Source organism: Semicossyphus pulcher, unplaced genomic scaffold, assembly GCF_022749685.1.
Source record: "Semicossyphus pulcher isolate SPU_LCO1_2020_fin unplaced genomic scaffold, fSemPul1.0.p SCAF_3, whole genome shotgun sequence".
Taxonomy (NCBI): Eukaryota; Metazoa; Chordata; class Actinopteri; order Labriformes; family Labridae; genus Semicossyphus; species Semicossyphus pulcher.
In genome coordinates this window covers 20,913,360-20,936,646 of record NW_027211704.1, presented here as the reverse complement: position 1 = coordinate 20,936,646, position 23,287 = coordinate 20,913,360, and the positions used below count along the sequence as shown (strand labels likewise).

Below are 23,287 nucleotides of genomic sequence, written 5' to 3'. Positions count from 1 at the left end.
CATTCATTTGAGTATCAAGTAATAAAAAGCTAAAATCTGGGACATGACTCACTTGAAATTCACCCTTTTTTCTTCCCGTGATAATATTTTCTGTCGTTAGTTGTCATATCCCATCAGCCCTCTGTCTCAGAGCTTAGACATGCTGCTGTTAAGGCTGAGTTTGTCTGTGTGTCACCTGAAACTATTGCGCATATTTGCAGGTCCAAACATGCAGAATTGAGGCTTTCCTCAGCATTTACCGGCAGCTCTTGACTAAACTGTCACTCCTGCTCATGTTTTGGTTGTAACTCGAAAGGTGCAGACACAGAAAAGTTCAGTAAGACATCAACAAATCCATCCAGCATGTCCCATCAGGAGCTCTGTCCATTAAGTTAAAGTTGATCTCCTTTATGATGACATTCTTGTCAGCTTTCCTGCCCTAATCTTTCAAGGCTTTTGTGGCCGCTGACACAGCTACACATTGTGCGTTACACACCTTGACAGCTTGTTTATACTGTGGCTAAAATCTAGGGTCCTGCTGTCTCTGGCCAAAGCTCGAGGCAACATGGAGAAACCTGTAATTATCTGCTTAATACTCCAAACACTCCCAGGGGGCGAGACGAGACAAAGAGGGAGTCAACCTTTAAAACAAATGCCTCTTGTCCAGCCTAGCATGCCAATTCAGGTCAAACAATGATCTTTGTTCGAGACTGGAGATATTTCTAGGGTTAAATCACAGGCTGAGTAGGAAGAGAGGGATTCCCCTTGTGTTGAATGTGAAGAGGAGGCGGCGGTGGAATGTGGTCGTCAGCTGGACGTCTATCAAACTCCACAGTCTCTGCACACCAGGATAGAGATTCAGGAGTTTGATTGAATGTTCACCTGAAAAAAAAAGAGGTAGCAGCTCTATGTCTGTCAGCATGAGGAAATGAGAGTTAGATACTGTACGGTGATATGCGGTCGGAATGATGTTATTACAACTATGTGGAGAGTGATTGTGTCTGGCTGCTCATGTGGGACTGAACAAATTGCTGTTAAGCAGGAGTTTGTGTAATGGGAGGAGGTGCTAAAAACACAGAGAGAGACTAAAGTCCCAGAGTTTGACGGGACATTACACATGAACTGCTAACTTTGAATGGGTGTTAGATCTGCCTGCACCCGGACCGGCAATGTAGAGGAATCCATGAGAATGTGGGGGTGCTAACAAAAACATGATGACACTATGAACATATATAATGTGTGATTGATACATTGGTAGTGTTGCTAGGATGCTTAATGTAATTAAATTAACAGTAAAGTTCAGTTAAAGCTGTGTTTCCACTGCAGGAACTTTCCTCAGGTACTAGGGACTAGGAGATGCTCTATGTGTTTCCAATGCAGGGACCAGGGTCCAAATAAATCCAAGGAAATGCAGACCACAACTGTTTGGAGGAACTTTTTGTTCCCTTGTAAGGAAGCTTCTGGGACTTAAAGTCTTGGGTACTTTTCTTTGAAACGTAGCTTAACTTATGAACAATCTGCCCAACATCCACAGTGAGACAATTTGCATGTGGGTTTTTAATGTACCATGACGAAAGTTTGTTTGCCAGTCAGGGTGTCACATGAACATCCTGTATATGGTACCAAGGTTGTGTTTAAAGTTTGCAATGTTCTGGATTCAAAACTGCTTTGTTACCATATTGTTCAAGCTGTTAGCTAACCCATGTTGTAGCTAGTTGAGCTTTAGTCGTAGCCTTAAATGTATCTCTTTATTTAATAATTATTGTAAATAAAGCAACATTTTCAGTAGATCTTTTTCCTAAGAAGACTTCACGTTGAACCTTCCTCATCTCAGCTCTGTTTGGCATGTTATCTGGCAGATTGTCAGAGGTAATGAAATACAGAGGGAACACCAGAAGCTACCCTCCCAGATCCTCACTTAATTTGGCTGACCGGCCTGTCTGAGCAGGGTCCAGCTGAGCTGTGCTTAGTGAAATCTCAAGAGGCTCTCATACAAATGAATATCACTAACCAAGCCACCCACGGAGAGGAGTTTCAGTCAGGGCAGGGGGAGATGTCTCACACGTTTAGCCCTCTTTGTTTTGAGAGTGTTAACAAAAGGAGGTTTAAATTTAAATGATTTTGAAGGAATGTTATGATATCAATGTGTTTCTTTACAGTTGATTTGCAGTAATGGATGGATTTAAAGTGAGACTGGGGAATAGTATGTCAATGAAATCTTCAGGTCTGTATCAATATAAGCACAGACGCTCAGCTACACTTACTCAAACAGGGAAATTAAATGTCTCAGGCCCGTACAGAAACTACACAGAGCTGAGTTGTACAGTATATGACCTCAGGTTTATCGTTAGCTTAGAGAGATACAGTAGATGCCGAAGTTGAATGGCTGCAGTCAGTCTAAAACAGCTGTGATGCATTAGCACACAAGAGCCAGCCTCTAAGGTATTCTGCTCTCCATTTCCTAATCTGTTGTGACAGATGTGCACAATCAGAAAAGGGAAGAATTCTTCTCCAGTGAAGACATTCAATGTCTACATGAGATACAAAGACTGAGCATACATGTTCAAATATTGATATTGATTAACATCCAACATTCCACATTACCTGCTGGTGATTAACGGTAGCTTAATGCTAAGACATTTCAGATACATTATTCGAACAAAGCAACATACCGAAGGTTTTAGCTAACCGTTAATGCAAAGACTTAACTGAGTGAGTCACAGTTAAAACATTTGTTGAACTATTCATCGTTTCATGAAACAACTTTCTGACCTTTTCTCCTAATGTTTCATGATCTGCCAAGGTGCTAACACAAGCATCCGCTAGCCAAACAGCCTGCATAGTCCCAGTGCTAACCAGCGAGAGGTCTTTGAAGCTGCTGGACTTGTGTTTACCCAGAGCTGGTCTCTGGTCTCTGGTCTCGGTTAGGCCATCAAGCTAAATGAGGAAGGGGCTAAAAACAGACTCTTTTGTGGGGGGCGAGGAGATTAACACAGCAGGCCACTGTGAACTCATTTTATGAATAGTACGCCTGCTGCGGTTAGCGGCTAAGACCTGTCAAGATTCACCCAGCTGTGTAGTTTCAAGTCCTGTTTTCTTTAAACTCAATGTTATTTTTCCTTTTATGTTGAATACAAAGACACATTTATCGCACTATAGGTTAACTGTTTGTGACTAAATAGCAAAACTGTACATTTCAAGATGCTATGGAGGGGCTAAATGTCAAGCTAATCATAATAAGAAGGTAGGTAGAAGAAGGTAGCATACCGTAATTTAAACTAAACCAGAAATATTTACCTGGTATATTTAGAGAGTTTATTAACTTATATCAGTTGTATTCTAGTTTATTTAGAAAGGTGACTTTGTGGAGAGTTTTGGTAATTTTTAGCCAAGCTAGCTGTTTAGCTTTGGGTGTGGTAACGTCAGTCTAGCAATTGATTGCTTTAGCATGAGGCTGAAGTTGTTTTTTAAGGGAAATGTTTCAACATTGGATGAACTTCCATACAAGTTGGTACAGGTTGCCCCACAGAGCATCTATGGTCTGTTAGAAAGAGAAGTAGACCCTTTAAAGAAGTAACATCTTTTGCCATTGATTCGACATTACCGATCATAGTGCTCATTCATGTTTTCTGCATTTCAAGTTTTGGATGCTTCTTTTGCACAAGAATACCATAAGATCATGTTTTGCAAAGCTAAATTCAATCAACATTGCACAACAAACTCAAAAGTACAGTATTTGAACTGTTCTTCATACCACAAAAATGCAGTTGATGTTGACAGCCCGTACATCTCAAAACATTATCACCTCAGATTCAGGCCATCTGGCTGGTTCACCAAAGATGGTTTAAAGATGGCCCCTTTTCATTACAAAGGTTTCTATGTGTATCATAGGTGGATTTCACACGTGGCTCATGTTCTTGGTAATAGAGTGCAGACATCAATAAACAGTACCAAGTGTGCTTCACGACAAAACATGGTGTCATTTTACAAAGATGCATCTTAATAGACATTTTTAATGGGACTGTGCATTTCTTTTTTTCTGCCTTCTGCCTCTTCTTGTCATTTTGTAAAGATCAGACGCTGACCCTGGTCTGCTACAAATCCACAACTTTACTTGAAGCATACCCTGGCCAGACATGAAACAAGTTGCAGACACTCATGCAAGACAGATTTAATCATCTCCAGATAAAGATCAAAAACGTTTGAGGAGCCTCAACCCCAATCCCCCTCTTGATCCCCCAAACATGACAGTTTTTGATTTACCTCAGAGCCTTAGATGTAGTGGATACATTCACAATAATTCAGTGCTCACACAAGCAGAAAAGTGTGTCACTTTGTCTTTTTGTTACAGACTCTTAAACGGAAAAGTCTTTGTTTCCAAAAAGGACAGTGAGGGCTAAAAGGCCAAGAATAATATTTGTCCTGTCACTTTGTAATAAAGAGCATTTATTCTCAAAGGTTCAAATGAAAGTTTTCATAATACACACCCTTCACACACACACACACACACACACACACACACACACACACACACACACTAACTGTGACCCCAACTTACACAGCCCAGATCACAGAAAACCCATAGTTAACTAGAGATAGAGAGCCAAACTAAAACGTACATTTACCTCACATTAACAAAATATGATGTATTTCAGATGACCTTATGATAAATAGCAGGTCATAATTGGACCTCTTTGAGGGCAGGTGGCATGTAGCCACTATGAAATGTGTTGAAACAATTTTAGGGGTATTTTATTAACTTTATTTCCTCCACTCGTCCAGCCATGGCCAACTCTTTCCAGTCACATTAGATTGCTGGCAGGTCGGTTCATCTTGTAAAAGCATATTCACATTTCCAGTAAAATAAAAATTAATGCTGGAAATTACAGAGGCCATTAAAAAGCCATCCAATAAAGATTTGAATTGTATTCAATGTTAAATAACTGCAAAACCAGTTTGAGTGCAGCAGTTTTAATTATACCAGACAAAATAGTCTGTAATGGAAGATTTATTTTGTCTTAATTAAATATTTTATGTTCACGTGTCTTCATTGAAAGACCAATGCAATTCTCATTTGAAAAGAATTTGCAGATCACTGCTCTTTATTTATGCACTGACATTGATGTTCTGCTAAGCCATCGTTACAGACACAGCAGCTGTATTGTTATGATCATTACTTGACAAGTGTTTTTTAATTTGATATCTGGAATTGTAGTTTAAGGGTTTTATCGAGCTCCTCAGGCTTTGACATTGTGCTTCGGAAAAATATGTCATAATATAGGCTATGATATTTTAAAAGCCACCTAATAATGCTTGGAATAAGGTCAAACTGTATTGTCTGCATGTAGTTTCAATTAAGTTATGCTTCTAATATTCTGTCTTTGCTGATATTCTTGTGTTGTCTCACAGAATTATAACAATTTATTATTGCACAAACATTATCTCACTGACCGCCATCTTTTTATGTCTTTCAGAACCCAGAATCTCTGGACTCGTCCATCCAGAGCGCCCTCTCGGCCCTCTTCCCGCCTTTCGATGCCACGGCGCCCGTCGTCCTCGGCCAGCTGTTTCGCACCATTGAGGAACGTTACCACGGTGATGCTTTACAGTGTCTGCTGGACTTCCTCATCCCGTCCAAACATCTGCTGGAGAGCGTCCAACAGGCAGCATGTGTGAGTACAAATACAGTTCAGTGCATACATCTGCACTCAATATTTTAAAGTTGCATCTGCAGTGATTTTTTTAGACCCTGCATGAGATGTTCAAACAGCAGTTGATTTTACACACTGATTTATAAAAGGTAGCTGTAACAATATGCATGAACATTAGAGTTTTGCATATTTTACTTCAATATGTTAGAAGGAGGACGATTTGCAATCATTTGAGTCAGAGATCATACTTTCTCTCTGAGTCATATCACTGTCAGATTATAAAACACAGATAACACAGAGAGTCACACTACTTTTTTTACTAAATGAAAAAAAAAAATAGATGTATCATCCACTCTGTTTGATACCCATATTTTTTACATTTAGTGTGACTCGCACTTCTGAGATATCACTATCGCTGACTTCCATTGTGGATAAATAAATACCGCTTGAAATCACAGAAACCACACCCTATCATCATCTGTAGTGGAGCTCTGGTCTCTGGTTCCCACCAAGTTCCCGACTCAAACCCAAACCCCACCCAAGTCCCTCCTGAGACCCCTTCCTCACTACACTGACAAACACAGCAACACACAACATGCATATAGGCACGTTACGCACTCTCATTTCAGTGCTCATTTCCTCAAAGACCATCGAGTTAAAATTCCCCACCCTTAATCCCTCTCTGCTGCTTGTTTGCTGGTTAGTCTTCTTGTATGTGGTTTGTTTGTTTTTTCTTCTGCTTTGATTATGTCCAATCATTTTGTGAATCTTGTCTTTGTCTTACGACACCAAGTTTTATTTTGTCTTACACTTGTTATATCCTCACATTATTACACAATGAAAAAAAAGAATAAAAGAAAGGATAAAAGAAATCATGCAAAAACAACAGACCTTTTTTTTAACCTTAAGAATCATTTTCTGTAAATCATCACATTTTCTTTAGTTTTAAAGTAACCAGTAATAGCGATCATGTAGGGCTGAACAATTAATCGAAATTGATTCGAAATTGCAACATGGCCTACTGCAATTTTCAAATAAAAGGAGGAGGCCTCCTCTTTGTTAAAGGTAAAATGTGAGTCAAAATACCATTATAATGTAAATATTGTGCTGCGGAGATGTTTGCCTCCACATAATATGAAAGTATCAAATATCTTTGTTCAGTACAGATCCCTGCAAAAATTACACTCTCGTCATATTAATGTTTTTAAATGAAAATTACAATAATGATGTAAAATTAAAACTCCATGGCAACATTATACTTCCTGTTTACCTTCCCAAAAACAATAAATGATGGAAACTGTTCCTTCAAAACCCATCGCATGGTTGTTCCCCAAATTAGAAGTCAATCAAAAAACAGTAGTAGGAAGAGGGATATATCTACGTTCATTTTCAAAAGTCTAAGTACCTGTTTGATTTTCTCCCATCAACATTGTTCTTATATTGCTGGAACACAGACACTGTCCTCTGTCTATGCATACACAGCTCAGGGTGGGGGGTGCCGTTGTTTCTGCTTTCCATTCTTAATGTTAAAGAAATGACAACACAATTTCACTAAAACAATGCTCACTTCTGTTTCCTAGTCTGGATTCTCTGATGTGGTTTTCCGCTGTGAAGGCTGGCCTCTGTGTCTCCACGACAAAACCGTCATCCAGTTAGCACCTGTGAACCCTCTGCTGCTGCGTCCCGGAGACTTCTATCTGCAGGTGGAACCTTTCGGGGACCAAGCAGCTCGCATCGTCCTCAAAAGTCTTCTGGAGGAGGGCTGTCGAGAAGTGGAGGAGACCCCCGTCCCTGAGACTTCCTACCCTTGTATCTTCACAGAAGAATGGCTGCAGGACATCAATGAAGGACGCCATGGGACTCCTCTGTCACGTTGTTTGCTTTGCACGGATCAAGGAGTCATTAAGTTGCCCTGGGCTCAAATCGCCATCCCAGAGTTTCTAGACAAGCCTAAACTCATCATGCCCACTTATCGGGAAGCTCCTCCTGAACCGAAACAGACCTCAGTTCCCTCCCATTTCAACTCCGCCACCCTCCCAGTGGAAGCCATGTTTCTTCATTCAAAAGACAGGATGTCTGCCTCTATGAGACCTGCGGACTCTTCCTCCAAACTTGTCAAAATGGACCATGCAAGGAGACTTCCGAAATCCTGCTCCAAGCCTTTAATCAAACCTGTGGGCTGGGTTTCTCCTAATACCTGGGACAGACCCAACTATCGAGAGATTGAGGGTGATTACGTCGACCTGGTGGATGTCGCCAAAGAGAAGGACCAACTAAATCCATTCAATTCCGTTTTGTTCAAACCAGTCAGACCGCCTCCACCTGTACCGCCCTGTGGACGCACACTTCAGTATGCAGAGGAGCCATGTACACCGTGCAGCCACAGAAAGCTGGGGCATGAGGACCCTGATGAAGACTTAAAGTGTAGGTACAGAGACTCGTACGTGGCAGCACTGAGAAACCCGGTCCCTTTCGAGAGAGGGAGTGTAGACCTCCTAGCCGCCTTGGAGGAGGTCGGACTTTGCGAAGAGGGAGAGATACGATCCAAGGGTGCGTTCGAAGCTCAAAGAGACAACCTCGGAAGCCTTTGTAACCACTGTAGTAAACCCCAGATGAGTAATGAGTTTTGCCAATACGGACACGGATGTAAACAAACACCAGAGAACTTTGCGTCCCAAATCAAAGACCTTCCTAAAGCTTTGGAACCAGAAAACCTTATGAAGAACCCACCCATGGTCTTGAAATCCACCCCTGGTTTGAGCTACAGTCAGAAAGTTCAGATGAAACTTATTTCCCAACAATCAGGACATGATGCTGGTGTGCATTCAGGATCAGCAGTGTTCTTGGAGAACAGTGATCCTAACGTAAAACCACACCAAAAGGTAGAGGTGGTGAAACCATCAGGGAAACACAAAGTTAAGGTTAGGTCTCTGTCCACTGTGTCAGAAAGCTCTAAAGGGAGTCCGATTCTCTATAAGCTCAACAACAGGAGCCACAGTGACATCTGCCCTGAAACAATCAGCAGCATAATGCAGTGTAAGAAAGGGGAACTGTTTGATCAGGTGACTCAGAGGCTGGAAAGACGGAAATCCCCGAAAAAAGGTGTCTTTCTTTCTCCTTCCCTTCCCTTTCTTCTCTTTAACTCCCACCCACACACTGTTTGTACATTGTTATTACTGCACACAGCCATTTATTATGATCTGTTGCTCAATGCTTCAAAGGCCACTGAACGCTCACGTCAAACTGACTGTTTGAAACTCGACCGTGACCTCACGTGCTTGAGGGAATGTCCTCCTCTGAGGATCACAGATCATAAAGGCTCTTTGGAAAGAGGGTTCAAAGTTCAGAGATCAGGCTTGAATATGATCTTCCTCAAGGGATTCTCCCACTGCTGTCTGGGTTCTCTGGCAGCACGGCTGCATTCAAGCTATCCCCATTACCAAGGGAGTGAGCGGAAATAGCATGCTGCACCCCGATGAAAGCGAGGGCCTGAACCCGTTGGGTAAAAAGAATGAGCAGAACATTCTTCTGATGTAGAGAGACAGAATAACATGCGAGAAGGAGGTTTCTGTGTCCCCTGCACTCGCTGGCATGCACCCTCGTGCCCTCAGAGGGGCATGTGGAGATCTTGACTGGAGACATGCTTGTCATGGACTATTAGAGTAGTAAAGACGGAGCGCACAGACGAGGCTTTGTTAGCTCTAAGGACAGGCCAATTAGGACGTCTGAAATCAAAGCCAGGCTTAGTAGCCGGGCCACCGCAGTGTTTTGTGTCCAGTGCTTGAATACTGTCTGCACACAGCTGTGCAGCTGCTGACTATTAAGAGTTACTGATGAAGAATTGAATAATTAATGTTTGTAAAAGAGGGCAAAGGTTACAGGACAAATTAAAATTTGGCGATTTATATGAAATCTGAACGCTGAAGTAAATATTTAAAAGACAGTCTGATGGTTTACAAGACATGAGAAACAATATGCACACTTTTTCAGCTCTCTATTTACACTTTGGTTGGTGAAGTTTTCTTTGCTTTTGTAGGGAAAACAATTGTGTTTGTGTTTTCTGACCTGCAGACTCCCAGTCAAGCAGGAGTGAGACGTCCACCACGGATGCATCAGACTTCAAACTCCATAACTCAAAGTTAGAGAAGCTGTCTTCTCCACAAGTTCTACTCTCTTCTGGAAGTTCAGACACTGTACAGTGTTCACCATCGGAGGAATCGAGCTTCAGACGCATCAGTGGTCTGCTTGAACTGGGCATTATTTGTTTGCCAGGTACGTGATCTATAAATATCTGAGCATTAACCCCAATAATCATTGCATTTTTTGTACTATGGTTTAGTAGTTTGAATACTTTCTTCTACAGTACTGTCAAGGCAATTTTTCAATTAAGTGAAGTAGTTTGAATTAGGTGGCCTTAAAGACCTTTGACCTTTGCAATATTCCTGTCATATCAAGGTGTGAAAGATCCAATGGTGCTTAAGCCTCTCAGGTAAACGTCAAAAGCAGTGGCCTTTAATTTAAAACTTCAAGACATTAAATGACGTGGATTTGAAGCAGATTTACAGCATTCATTTTGGCATTGCTTGTCCAAGTGTTGATATTTTTCCAGCCTGTTTGAAAAACAAATACATGTCACTTACCTTTCCTCTGTCCTGTATACTCTCAGGCAGCAGGGACAGGACGGGCAGGGCGGTGTTGGAGGTCCATGCTGGCAGACAGGAGTGGACTTCCCCTCTTGTTTCAGCGCAGAGTCTCTGTGAATTAGTGCTCTACTTACACTCCATACCAAGGTACAGAAAACAATCAAACAGGGCATCTCTGTATCAAATATCTGTAATAGAGAGGTCTGAGTCATAACAGGGTGTGGGCCTGATCCATAGCACGTATGAGTGGGTGATATCTTCCCAGCAAAGGAAAACTATTGTTGTCAGCTAAAAGGTTTGACCACAAGAGGGCAGCAGAGTACTATTCAAATCATTTCCACAGTCCAGAGGAGAATTATATGAAGCATCCGAACTATAAGATCCATTGATAGTAGTGTCTGTGAAAGGCACGTAACTATTAAAACCATATATTCTCTGCAGAATCTCAATATTACAAACTGCAAAACTTCAGCAAAGTATGTCGCACTTTAAGGTCAGCTGGCAGAAGCACTGACCTGTGCTGACCCTCTGCCAGATCAGTGTCAACACTCCCCCCAGAGGTCTACTTTAAACCCTTGAACAGTGTTATTTGTTTATACTTGGTGTAATGGGGTCTTTGAAGTTCAAAAAAAGACGTTTCACTTTGGCCTTCCTCTGTCCCCACTAAAGAGCCATACCACAACAGTCTCCAGCCGGGCTGGCTGCCAGCTGTCTGGTATGCAGCGTCTTGTTAGAATTGGCAGCCGTGCCTGATGAGTGCTCTCACAACACTAACCCCAGAAAAGGCCATTAAGAGCGGTGTGTGAAGGCGTCAAAGTGTGGAAAAGGACATGTGAAGAAGAGTGTGTGGGATGTCGGAGAGAGTGAAAGAAACATTTTAAAAGTGATAAAGTCAATAAGCCTAAAAGCTTTTGAATGACAGAGGTGATAAAGTGAACATGTTTGAATGCATCCTCACATGATTCATTGTTTTTGTAGGAAAGAAGTTCAAGAATTGGGAATGACTTTGGTCATCAATGCCAGGAAGAAGCCTCCTTCGCTTCACTTCTACAGAGCTCTGCTGATGGCTCAGGTGAAACAACAGACCTGCATGCACACGTTCGAACCAACAATAGTGGACCTGCACTCATCCAAAAACACCCATCAATCATGTCGTCACATTCACAGATAAGGAAAACTTCGCCAGGATTAGTCATGTGTGTCTGAAAATGCAAAATAAGGAATAAGAGTTCATTCAGAATTGTGTGTTGGTTGCAAAGAAATGCACATGGGGGTCAGTCAGAGGGTCATGTCTGTCAGGTTTACAGTAAAAGATGGGCACACACTGTACTGTTGGCCTATTGTACATAAGTTCTCATGGCCAATTAAGAGGGAAGGGTTCTGATAGAATACACTTGTTTTGCTGTTATGATCTTTCATTTAGCAATAATGGCACAAACATTCTGTCCTCATTTTTGTCTTTAACTTTCTGACTACCTTCTACAGGAGCAAGCTCTCCATGCTGTCCACTGTATCGTGATGCTGGTGGATAAAGACACTTGTCCTCGGCCTGAAAAACAGCCAGGGTTACAGGTCAGGAAGGGCTTATTTCGATATTCTCCTTTAAAGTGATAATCTTGAAGATTTTAATTTTAATATATGTATGTTAAGTCACTTTCTATCACTGAATGAGGTAACACAATGGTGATTGAGCCTATGGCCCACTGATGAAAGCCGTCGCATTTGCAGTATATAGTATTATTACAGACTGGGTGTCGGTGGCAACTGTCATGGAAAAAGTCACAAGTGGCGCCCAGTTAGTGACGCGTTTTTCATCACCCAGCAGTGGTTGGTCTGCCAGAGAGGGTAGGCGGAGCTAAGCGGCTGCTTTTCCGGTTTTTGCAAGTGTTGCGAGTAAACAGTAATCTACTATGGCTGAACAAACAAAGAAAAGATCGATGACTACAGATACAACTTCAAAAATAAGTGAAAATCCAAAGAAAAAGAAACAAATTTGATGCTCAGATGAAGGCAAACAGTCTAAAAAGGAAAGAGACCGTCCAGGTAATCTTGGACATCCCGTGTGCTCCCATAATTATTGTTTATCGCCATAGGTGCCGCCAAAGATAATGAAACTGAGATCTTCCAGATTATCACTTTAAGTCTTATTTGACACTATAGATAAGAGGTTCTCTCCTTCATGCCAAACCTGCCTTTGTCTTTGTCTTTCAGATGGACACAGTGACGTCTATGAAAGCCCTCAACAAGACAGTCGAAGCCTCCCAGCTGACCTCTGACCTGGGAGGGACTTTTACTTACAGTCATCTCGATTGGCTGCAGTTTCATCAGGTACTGAATGTTAACAGAACTGCTGCAGCTGTGGTATCACATCCCAGACACACTTTGCTTAACTGTGGAGTTTCCCCAAAAGTGCCGTTCCACCACTTGGGATAAGTCCACACACCCACATCCAAACATTCATCATCTCGGAGTGAGTCAAGGGAGGATGACAAAAATTCTATCTCAGAGATTAATTAAAGTATTCATCATAGGTTAAATTACTAATGCTGGAGAGTTGTTATCGTCCCATTTTTTTTTGCATATGTCTTGATGTTTTTACATCTTAATGCCCCTAAACAGGAAACAAACCAAGAACACAGATGTGTTATTTGGTTTAAAGGGCCGCTATTTGTAGATGTATGCAACCTGTGACCATAGTAACAAATAAAGCTTTGTTTGTCTTGGTCCAAAGAGGTTATGAAGCAGAGGCACTGTTGTAGATGATGGGAAGTCTGGAGGAATGGTGTCATGCTGTAGTTATAAGGCCCACCATAATGTGTTTTAGTGTGTCATGATGGCAGTCAGATCCAAAAGGTGACTCTCCTGTGTTTGTAGGTTTGTCCAGCTTCATACCTCAGTAAGTCTGCTCTCGGCCTTAGGATGGTGTTCGGCGTGTTTTCTGTCAGCTACAGATGGCAGACATGTAGTGTCTCTTCCATTGACGTTTTAGGGTTCTTCCATATTTTGGTATACTTTCACTGAATCTTTAACTGAATTCATTCCAGAGGCTGGTTTCATTCATGACTGACCTGCGGGGGGCAGACTGCTTGCTGCAGAAGGCCATCAAGAAAGTGGACGGCAGCAAAAAGATAGACACTGCACAGGTGAAATAAAACATCTTAACAGTGTGTCATTAACGAGTCACACATTTTGGACCATGTCAGTCATGTTTTTTGTGTTGTTGCAGGAAGTGCAGCAATGCATTCAGGAACAGAGGGCCTCAATGAAAGAGGTGCTGGAGGACGTTCGACTGGTCACCCTGCAGAGGGAAGGAGGGGCTTTGCTGGCCAGGATGAGGAAAGAGGAGTTCAGATTTCCACAGTCTGAGGACTACAGGTATCACAGCACGTTTAAATCTACTTATGGTCTGCTTCTCGTCCAAATCTGTGAATTATGCCCTTACAGTTTTCCCACTAGACTTTATTTGAGTTTTATTTTGAAATCATGTTTTACACAGTGATATTACTTCTATTGCTCAAGTAGAAAATCTGAACACTTCTTCCACCACTTCATAAAACAGCTCTGTGATAGTAATGGCTGTCATTCAAATGGATGCATAAGAGCAAAACGATAATTTGTTAAGATAATGTTCCAGCTAAAAATCAAATGATCAACTGATTCATTTCCATGTTTTTGTTCAAAACATATTTCAATATTTGTGTGAATTATGAATATCTGCATACATGCCTGAAAGCCTTTACAGTACATTATAATTTACACACATTATTCACGCTAGACTTTTTTGTAATTACAGTAATATGGCATCACCAATCATCGAGGCAACAAGCAATTAAAGGGCACGTGTATTATGCGCTCTGTTTCACTGCCTTGATTAAATTATTACTTACATCACATATTTGGCAATTTGCAAAACATAAATGCCTCCCCCCCAATTACACACTTGACATTAGATTAAAATGACTTGAATTTTATATCTGGTGTTATTGATCTTAGACTTTGTTACTGTCTGTTGCAGAGATGCTCTGGAGTCAGTGACGAGTCTGTACAACCAGGTGGAGGAGAAGCTCCACACGCTGGTGATGAGATCAAATGAGTCTCTGCAGCACCTGGAGGTCCTCTGCAGACTCAGAGAGATGGAGGTCAAAATCAGCACGGTATTACCGCATTCAGTCGGTTCACTATATATGAAAATATGTGTTGAAACAGCTGGAATGCATTAGCGTGTTTGGTCTCAAGAATAAGATGCTCAAAGCTTGCCAAGCTGTATTGTATAACTGTATATTACATATTGCAGGCTGGGATGTGGTTCAATACAGAAGGTGAACAAAGACTGAAGGACTCTTACGTAACAGATGATAGCCTGGTGTGCACTGAAAAGGCCTCGCAGCACTTTGATCTGTTTCTCAAAGAGTCTAAGGTAATAAAGCAATGTAGCAAACCAGGTTTAAAAATAAGTTACCCTTATATGGATGTCTTTGTTTCTCTTTAAACGCTTTTCTTTCTTTATCTTAAAGTTTAAACTATTGAAAAAATGTTAATCATTTTATCATTCGTCACAGGAAAAACAGCAGCAAGCCTTGGCCCTTGTGATGGAGGCACATGGACTTGTTGGCATGAGGGATTCCAGTCCTGAAACAGACATTTTTCGGACCCTGATTAGCACTTTTAAATCCAATGTTGATGATTTTATGTTGCGGGCAGAACAGAGGTACAAAGAACTGGACACACTGGTGCATGTGCACCGCTTCTGTGCACAGGTTTGTGATCTCACCAACCTGACATGTTCCTCTGTTTTTTTCTTTGCTTGCTCTTTGCCTACATATATCTTACTGATTTGTGTAAACTGGAAAAATAACTTCTCTTTCTCTTTCCCAAGGCGTCCTCCCTGGCCAAAGAATGCAGTCAGTTTCTGGAGAAGGTAGAGCAGGGGTGTTACTCCGCTCAGACCCCGAGCACACTCCAGATGTATGAGGAGAGATTAGGTGGCGAATTCTCCACCCTGCATTTCCAGGCTGTGAAAGCTAAGGCCTGCTCCGTGGGCTCTGGGGCCTCTGGGGTGATGAGAGTGTGGAATGCAGTCTGGATCCAATGCCAAGAAGTCAGGCAGCGTCTTGAGGAGATGCAGAAGAAGAAGAAAGGCGTAGATAAGAGCCAGATCCAGCAGACCACAGCTGTGAACCCTCCAGGGAAAGATGGAGGAATGGAGGAGATGGAGAAAAGAAGCAAGCTGGGGGAGGGTGAATGTTCCATGACCCAGCAGCTGAACTCTCAGAAAGAGGAGGTCAATATCTCTGAAAGTGAAGAAGTAAGCGCTACTGCTGAATGCTTCAGCCACCATTTAAAGCCTGACTTGACTGTGATTGAGAAAGGAGAATCACAAGCACAGAAATTACCTGAAGCACAAGTAAAAATGGAGGAAATGTCTCCTGTTTTTCCACAAAACAGCGACCTGAATCCAGAAACCAAACAGAGACCAAGAGAGCACCAGAGCGAGGCAGATCTGAGGAGCGCAGACTCCACTGAAGGGGGCGATGATTTTCCATCGCACCAACCTTTGGGTCGGTCCCTAAGCGAGGGCGCATGTGTGAGCTCACACTTGACAGTCCTCTCTGGCTTTACACCTTTGAATGTAAGACACAAGCACTGTCAGAGCAGGACACCACCACTGGAACAAAATCTGCAGCCTGTCCAAAATCTGCCCGTTTCCCAGAACGAGAGTTTACGGTCAGGAAACCTGAGCTGCCGGTCAAAAAGAGACGGTAATGAGGAGGCAGACTCTAACCGGAGCCCTAAAGATTTGAGCACCCCAGAGACATTACTCACATCAACAGAGAACAATGGCGACAATGTTTTGTAAGTAATAACGCCCCTCCATCAGCTGTAATCTAAACCTCACTTATACGATATAAAGGTTACACTCATAAATGTCACAGTTGTTCACCATTTAAACATATATAATGACTCATTTGACATCTCTCTCCTCCTACTTTCCTCCTCTCCTTTCCTACAGGAAACTGCGGAGGATCATGGAGGAGCTGCTGTCCACAGAGAGGGAGTACGTAAAGGCTCTGGGTTACGTTCGAGAGCACTACTTCCCCGAGCTGGAGAGGGCCGACGTCCCTCAGGACCTCAGGGGCCAGAGGGGGAGCATCTTTGGTAACTTAGAGAAACTCCACGACTTCCACCGACATCACTTCCTGAATGAGCTGGAGAGCAGCGTGAACGAACCGTTCAGGGTGGGACGCTGCTTCCTCAGACATGTAGGTGTCACGATGGATACGAGTATGCTCTGTATGTTTGGAGCTGATGAAAACAGGCGCAGGTTTAGCTCAGTTGGTGGAGCAGGCGCCCCGTGTACAGAGACTATTTCCTCGACGCACTGATCGCCGGTTTGACTCCCGGTCTGCCGATCATTTGGTGCATGTCATCCCCCACTCTTTACTCCCAATATTTCTCTCTTCAGCTGTCCGATTTAATAAACGCTAAAGCCAAAAAAAAAAAAAGAAGTTGATGAAAATCTTTTTAACTGGAAAAATAAGAAATAGATAAAATCTTCCTTCTAAATCCCGTTTAATTGTTGTTTCCATGACGCAACCAGGTTCTGTCTGAAGTAAGCCTGTGTGATGTCTGTTAATGGTGCACAGCTTCCTGCTTTGGACCAACACCGAGATAATTGGTTAAATCATTTAGTTTACAAAAGCCCTTCCAGATGTGCCCTGACTGTGGACCTATGCTATGTGTTTATCTCACATAGCTGCGTAGTCCGCACTTTTTTTTAATTTTTTGTACTGATAATATTGATGACTAAAAGTCTTTATTTATTCCTTTTATTGTAGAGGGAGAGCTTTGCTTTGTACGCCCTTTACAGCAAGAACAAACCGCAGTCTGATAGTCTTCTCATCAATCATGGACAAGCTTTCTTTAAGGTGAGAAACATTTCCTGCCTCCCTTTTTTTCTTCATTCTCTCATTTCTCTTCTTAAAACCACTTCATGAACTTTTTAAACAAGAGGGGAGATAATGGTGAGTTTTAACAAGATCAGAGTCTATGCTAGCAGCTGTGTGAGGCTGTACTTAGCTAGATAAGTCAGCAACTTTAGCATGCTAATATGCTCTCTGTGACAATGCTAATGTTGAGATTCTTAGCCTTTACTGTATTAATGTTTTTTTGTCTTAGTTTAATGTATAAGCAATGTTTTTTTTGTAGTAACACTGACAAGTAAAGCTGAAACTGAATATGTTTGGACGACATTAGCTTATTCCCAAACTCCACTTTTAGCATCATCCTGTTAGCTTTAGCTGCTCATTTCAAGCCCTGCTGCAGGTTCACTGAGCACTCTCTCTCCTCTTCTCATCAACAAGAAAAAGCAGCAGCAGCTCCGGGACAAGATGGACCTGTGGTCATACCTGCTGAAGCCTGTGCAGAGGATCAGTAAGTACAGCCTGCTGCTGCAGGACATGATGAGGGAGTGTGGACCGGGACAAACCAGAGAGATGGCTGAGGTCAAGGCCGCCCTGGAGGTCATCCATTTCCAGCTTCGCCATGGCAACAACCTGCTAGCCGTTGACGCCATCCACCAGTGTGATGTAAGACAGTTTGCTTTGTTTTACTTTTGAGTATTTTGTTAACTGACATACCAAGCAAGATATTTCGATAGGAGGATTTCATGTGTAATGTGTAGATACAGTGTGGCCTGTAGAGTGATAACAATGACGTATCATCATTCACGCTGAGTAATGTCTCCAGCGATGATGAAAGCAGAGTAGGAGAACAGGTACAGACAAGACATCCTTCATTAAAGGATGATTGGTAGTGTGAAGAGTAATCCTGCGTATTTGGCTTTGTCTGATACTGTTTGTCAGTCATGATGATTCTTAATTAATTGATAAAGAAGAGTAGAGGGGAAAGAATGACTGTTGTGTCTTATTTTCCATGGAATAAAAAGGGAGGTGCTGTGTGTGTGTGTGTGTGTGTGTGTGTATGTGTGAGGGATGATGGTGGGCCGAAGCTCCATTATCTTGAGTACTGATAGAGAAGGAATGAAGTTGGATATACAGGAACTTTGATGACCATTCAATGAACTTTGTAGTCTCTTTTGCAAGCCATAGGAAGGAGGCGCATAATATGTTGAATTGGTATATTATATGGCCTTGTATCTTCAAATACATATTTATCTTAAATTTTTCTTTGTCATTTATGTTTTTTTTACTACACCTACCAGCCTCAGTGAGTTCTCCTTTTGTGCATTGCAGGTTAATCTGAAGGAGCAGGGTCAAATCATACGCCAGGACGAGTTCTTGGTAACATTACGGAAGAAAAAATGTTTCCGCCACATTTTCCTCTTCCAAGAACTCATCCTCTTTAGCAAGACCAGGAAGACGGATGTAGGAAATGATACTTACATCTACAAACAGTCATTCAAGGTATTACCACACACAAAATGTAAGTTCAAATGTATTAAAGTGCACCAGGAGTATCAGTAAATGCAGCAGGAAGAGCAATAGAAGGCCCCAGTATTGCCACCACATCCTCTTTACAACAAGTCAGAACATGACTACGTCCTGCATACGTACTCATGCTGAGACTGTGAATTACTTTTGTCTTGCAATACCTTTACTCATCTTTACAGAGTAAATGTACTTTTCCATGTTTGTCACAACTTAGGAAAACTTTTAAATCATTAAGATGAAGATGAGGACTGGAAAAGAGAGACTGGCCCTGCACTTAAAAGTAATCATCTAGAAGATTTTCAATTAAATAAATGTCTGTTAAGTCACTATCTATCGCCGAATGAGGTAACACGATGGTGATTGAGCCTATGGCCCACTGATGCTTTTCTGTGTTGTGAGTAAACAGTAATCTACTATGGCTGAACAAACAAAAAAAAGATCGATGACTACAGATACAACTTCAAAAATAAGTGAAAATCCAAAGAAAAAGAAACAAATTTGACCGTCAGCGAGGAAAATGAGTTGACGGTTGAGTTACAACCGGAGCCAACCGTGGACGTCACACATGCAACACTTATCTGATATATCTGGGAAGTGTGCTCCCGCAATGACCGTTTATCGGTGCCGCCAAAGAAAACAAAACTGAACTTTAAATTAAATTTATTCCTAAATGGGCTTGAAATTCATTAACACAGCTGTTAAGATATGAATTGCAACCTCCTGAAAAAAGGGTTAGGAACTTACATCTACCATCAGATCTGGCTCCATTTGTGAAAATTCACTAAACTCCAGATGGCCTGTCCACCCCTGCTTGTTAGATTAGATTCACTTTTTGCTCAACACTTTCGTAATATTTATTCTGCCATCCTTTCCAGAACTTTAGTAAGACTCCTGGCACACTGCATGACACTCAACAAGCCCAAATACAATAATAATGGAGCCTTGTCTGTGATGTGACTGCTTCTTTTAATTTAAACTTCAATCTTACAATGTGTGTTTGTCTTTGTGTATAATCAGACGTCAGATATAGGAATGACCCAGAACAGCGGTGACAGCGGCCTGTGCTTTGAGATCTGGTTCAGGAAGAGGAAAACTCAGGACACTTATACACTTCAAGCAGTGAGCCGGGAGGTGAAGGACGCCTGGACCAAGGACCTGGAGCGGATCCTGTGGGAGCAGGCAGTACACAACAGAGGTACCAATTAAAAGACACAAACACATAAACACGCTCCCTCTGATTCCACACTGGTTACATCCTCGAAATAAAAGCACAGTAAATGTTAAATCGTGATTTTGCATGTTCTTTTAGAGGTCCGTATGCAGGAGAGGGTGTTCATGGGTATTGGGAACAAGCCTTTCATGGATATCCAGCCCAGTGATGCAGCTATTAACGACAGAGCCGTCAACTATGTCCTGATGGGAAGAGGTAAATCAGGTTCTGTAGATAGTTTGCTACCACTCTTTGTCCAACTCATCCCACATCCTGTCATGAAAGCTAATTCTCTTTTGGTCTCTGCAGAAAACAAGGTGCAGTCCTCTGTGGGATCATGTGGTTCACAGGACGGACTTCCAGGGGGACGGCCAAAATCCGTCGATTCAGGAAGCAGTTCATCTTCCTCCTCTTCCTCTGGAAGGGGCTCCATGTCCCCTGTTGGGTACCTGTGTGGGCCGAAGCGGAGGGTGGTTTCTGGAGGCCTTGGAGGATACATATCGCCTCCTGGAGTTATGGAGGAGGACGACCTGGACCATGAGAGCGGGAGTCAGAACTTATTGTGTGAGTTTAGTGGGATACACTAAGGCACTATTTTCTCTAGGAGATTATTGTCATGTATTCCAAATGGACCAGAGGATTAGGTGTATCGGTACACCCCGTAACAATGACAGGGTGGTATTAATGGCCCCTTAAGGCTGCTGGGTATCATGTTTCAGGCCTAAAAACACTTTTGCCTTTTTATTCGCCTCTGAGGTCAAAGGTCAGATGTCAAAAGTCTGGGTCAAGGATTTTTTAAAGGCATCCAATGATATCTAAATAGGCACTTTATTGCTGAACCTTGGCTTTCCAGATCAGAGATCTCTATTACCACATGTCACACAGGTTGGTTAGTTGATTAGATCCCTTCAGTGATCTTGTGTTTAACCAAGTCTTCTCTGTGTCCCAGTGGACAGCTCAGAGTCGTCCGGAGAGAGTGTGAGTGGCTTCAGCAGCTCCAGCCACAGCTACCACTCTGCTGTTGGAGGAGATGTGGAGGACTCCTCCTCAGTCTGTGCCTCCACGGTCACTGTAAAGGAAGCAGCAGTTGCGCATGCAGCTGAAGCCTCTGCAGTCTATCACAAACCAGATGCTTCGGCAGGATCCCCAGAAAAATCCCGACCACCAATTGCACCCAAACCAACCAACCAGACCAAGGATCTGCCCTGTGGCAAGGTACTGTTACAGCCCGTAACCAGTGATTGTTAGAAACATTAGAAAGGCAAATTACTTAATGCAACCTTAAAGTAAAAAACAGATTCATTCAGCACTAACACAATAAACTATCTCAGCCCTTCTGAAACTGTAGAGTCAATTATCCATCTTCCATTTTATATTTATGAAATGAATGCTGTTTTAATGAATCTTTCAGAGCACTAATGTTGGAAAATCCACTGATGTTTGACCTGTGAGATGCGGTACAATGTGAGTATAATGCAAGTACACATCACTTCTTCCTTAAACTAGTCCATCATCAATTATGAATAACAAACTGTGCTGTTCTGGACAGGAAAAGTTAGTTTATGGATTTAATTCTTTCCTACAGATTTGGAGGCTACCCCAGATATTCTGCGAGCAGTCTGTTGGTGCCAGCGTTGACGATGAGACTGTTATATGTCCCGTTATAGCAGCTGTTACTGTAATCCATTACCACTCTGTAAATAGATCATGTTAATCTCACCACTAAACCAATAGGTCAGAAACATTTCTAAAAATGTACTGTACTTTTATCCTGTGTTGTATTTTGATGTGCATAGCTGACGTTGCTTCATAGCTTCACAGCTCATGCAAAGGATTATCGAGTTGCTACCTGTTCTTCATAACACAATGCTTAACTCTGCGGTGGTCGGAGAATGGTGCTAAATAATCCTGGTGAAATATATAACGTGCAGACTTTTACAGGCATGCTGGATCCCGATCCAAGAGGAGTTGTGATGGTCTGTGAAGAGTAACAGTAAACACCATAATGCCGTCTATTATGTCTTAAATGTTTTGACTATTGTACAGATTTATACAACTTAATTACAACATGTGTCTTACTTATTTCTTCTCAAATAAAACACATTCACTCTGTATTTTCCTTTAAAAAGCTCTTTTGTATAAACTAATTTGTTACTGGTATGCTGATAATGATCCATGTAGCAGCTGTATGGCTATTTCTTTTTTAAATACAGACTATTTGCAGTGATGAATATGTCGCATCAGTGTTTTTATTTGCATCATTCATTGCATGTTTTATTTCCAGTGCACTTAACCAAAAGTCAGATTGAACTTATTTAACCTAAAAACTGTTGGCTAGTATCTGTCTGTTATTTGCAGTTGTAAAGAAATATATAATATAGATACATTACAGATTAAATATAAGATCAAATATTTAACACAGATTGACTAAATTAAAGTATTTTATACGTATAAGGAAAAACACATCAAAGTAAAATGTAGAGAATCACATGTAGCCATATTGTAACAATGTAGCCACTAAGCTGCATTACACTGTTTCACAGACACTGGTGTAGCTTAGTGCTGTAGTTACTTAAAGGAAACGGTAAAAGGAAATCTTATGGTGATTTGCTCTTAATGGTTCCTCCCTCCACGTCAAAGGCGGGGATTTATGCAATATAGCAAACGTCTCACTTTCCATTAACCATTTTAGGGAACTTTCTTTGGAAATACTTTTTTTTTTCTTTTAAACCACTGAGGCTTACATCAAATGTGTGTCAGCTGATTTAATTTAATCTTTATTTTTAATACCTCTATGGTGTTACAATTGCCTTTGCCAGAGCGACTCCTCTCTTTTCTATAAAGTGTGTTTTTATTATAGTATAGCAATAATATATTTTACAGGCTTCTGTCAAGGGGATTTAACAGTAAATACCTGTGCTTCCCTTTTTTTCCCCTTTTGTCATTTCAATTGTGAAAACATTGAAACCCCTTCCTTTACATTTTTCTATAGACTACACACACATTTATGATTTAATCTGCGATTCCAGGTGATAGATGATGCCACAGTCTCTCTGAAGTAGCCAAGCCTGCCTTGGCAAACACACTCAGTCATTTCCACTGTGCGGGTTTGGAGAGAGTTCTGTTAATCACTGAATCCACTTCCCTGACGTAATGCTTGGCGCTGGAGCCAAGGCTTGTGTTTGTGGTTAAAAAGCCTGCCCAGAGTGCTTTAAACCACACGAATGTCTTTATCCTCAACTTTCAGTGACATGGTTACAATTACAAATTAATTATTGACATTTTTTGGTGCTTAATTGGTCGTTGTCGTCGTTGTTGAAACTTGATATTGAGCAGAACAGGTGCCATTGCAGG

At 41.8% G+C, this 23,287-nt stretch overlaps 1 protein-coding gene across 1 annotated transcript; it reads left to right on the top strand.

The window, feature by feature from the left end:
• The first annotated feature begins 5,489 nt into the window (after window positions 1-5,489).
• quo (quattro) lies at window positions 5,490-22,160 on the top strand. The gene is made up of 23 exons (XM_069678289.1): window positions 5,490-5,651; window positions 7,211-8,732; window positions 9,702-9,902; window positions 10,297-10,420; window positions 11,252-11,345; window positions 11,759-11,845; window positions 12,485-12,601; window positions 13,318-13,416; window positions 13,500-13,648; window positions 14,289-14,427; window positions 14,568-14,690; window positions 14,833-15,030; window positions 15,150-16,126; window positions 16,284-16,533; window positions 17,110-17,199; window positions 17,635-17,859; window positions 18,526-18,696; window positions 19,741-19,918; window positions 20,033-20,149; window positions 20,243-20,497; window positions 20,883-21,148; window positions 21,345-21,397; window positions 21,519-22,160. The coding sequence occupies exons 2-22, from the start codon at window positions 7,592-7,594 to the stop codon at window positions 21,375-21,377; spliced, it is 5,034 nt and encodes a 1,677-aa protein (XP_069534390.1). The 5' UTR covers window positions 5,490-5,651; window positions 7,211-7,591; the 3' UTR covers window positions 21,378-21,397; window positions 21,519-22,160.
• The last annotated feature ends 1,127 nt before the right edge of the window (window positions 22,161-23,287 follow it).

Bases quoted from the DNA above. Each gene is read 5' to 3' on its own strand.
- quo (XM_069678289.1), top strand. From the start codon at position 7,592: ATGCCCACTTATCGGGAAGCTCCTCCTGAACCGAAACAGACCTCAGTT. The intron at 17,860-18,525 runs GTAAGACAGTTT...TGTGCATTGCAG, and splicing joins ACGCCATCCACCAGTGTGAT to GTTAATCTGAAGGAGCAGGG. The intron at 20,498-20,882 runs GTGAGTTTAGTG...TCTGTGTCCCAG, and splicing joins CGGGAGTCAGAACTTATTGT to TGGACAGCTCAGAGTCGTCC.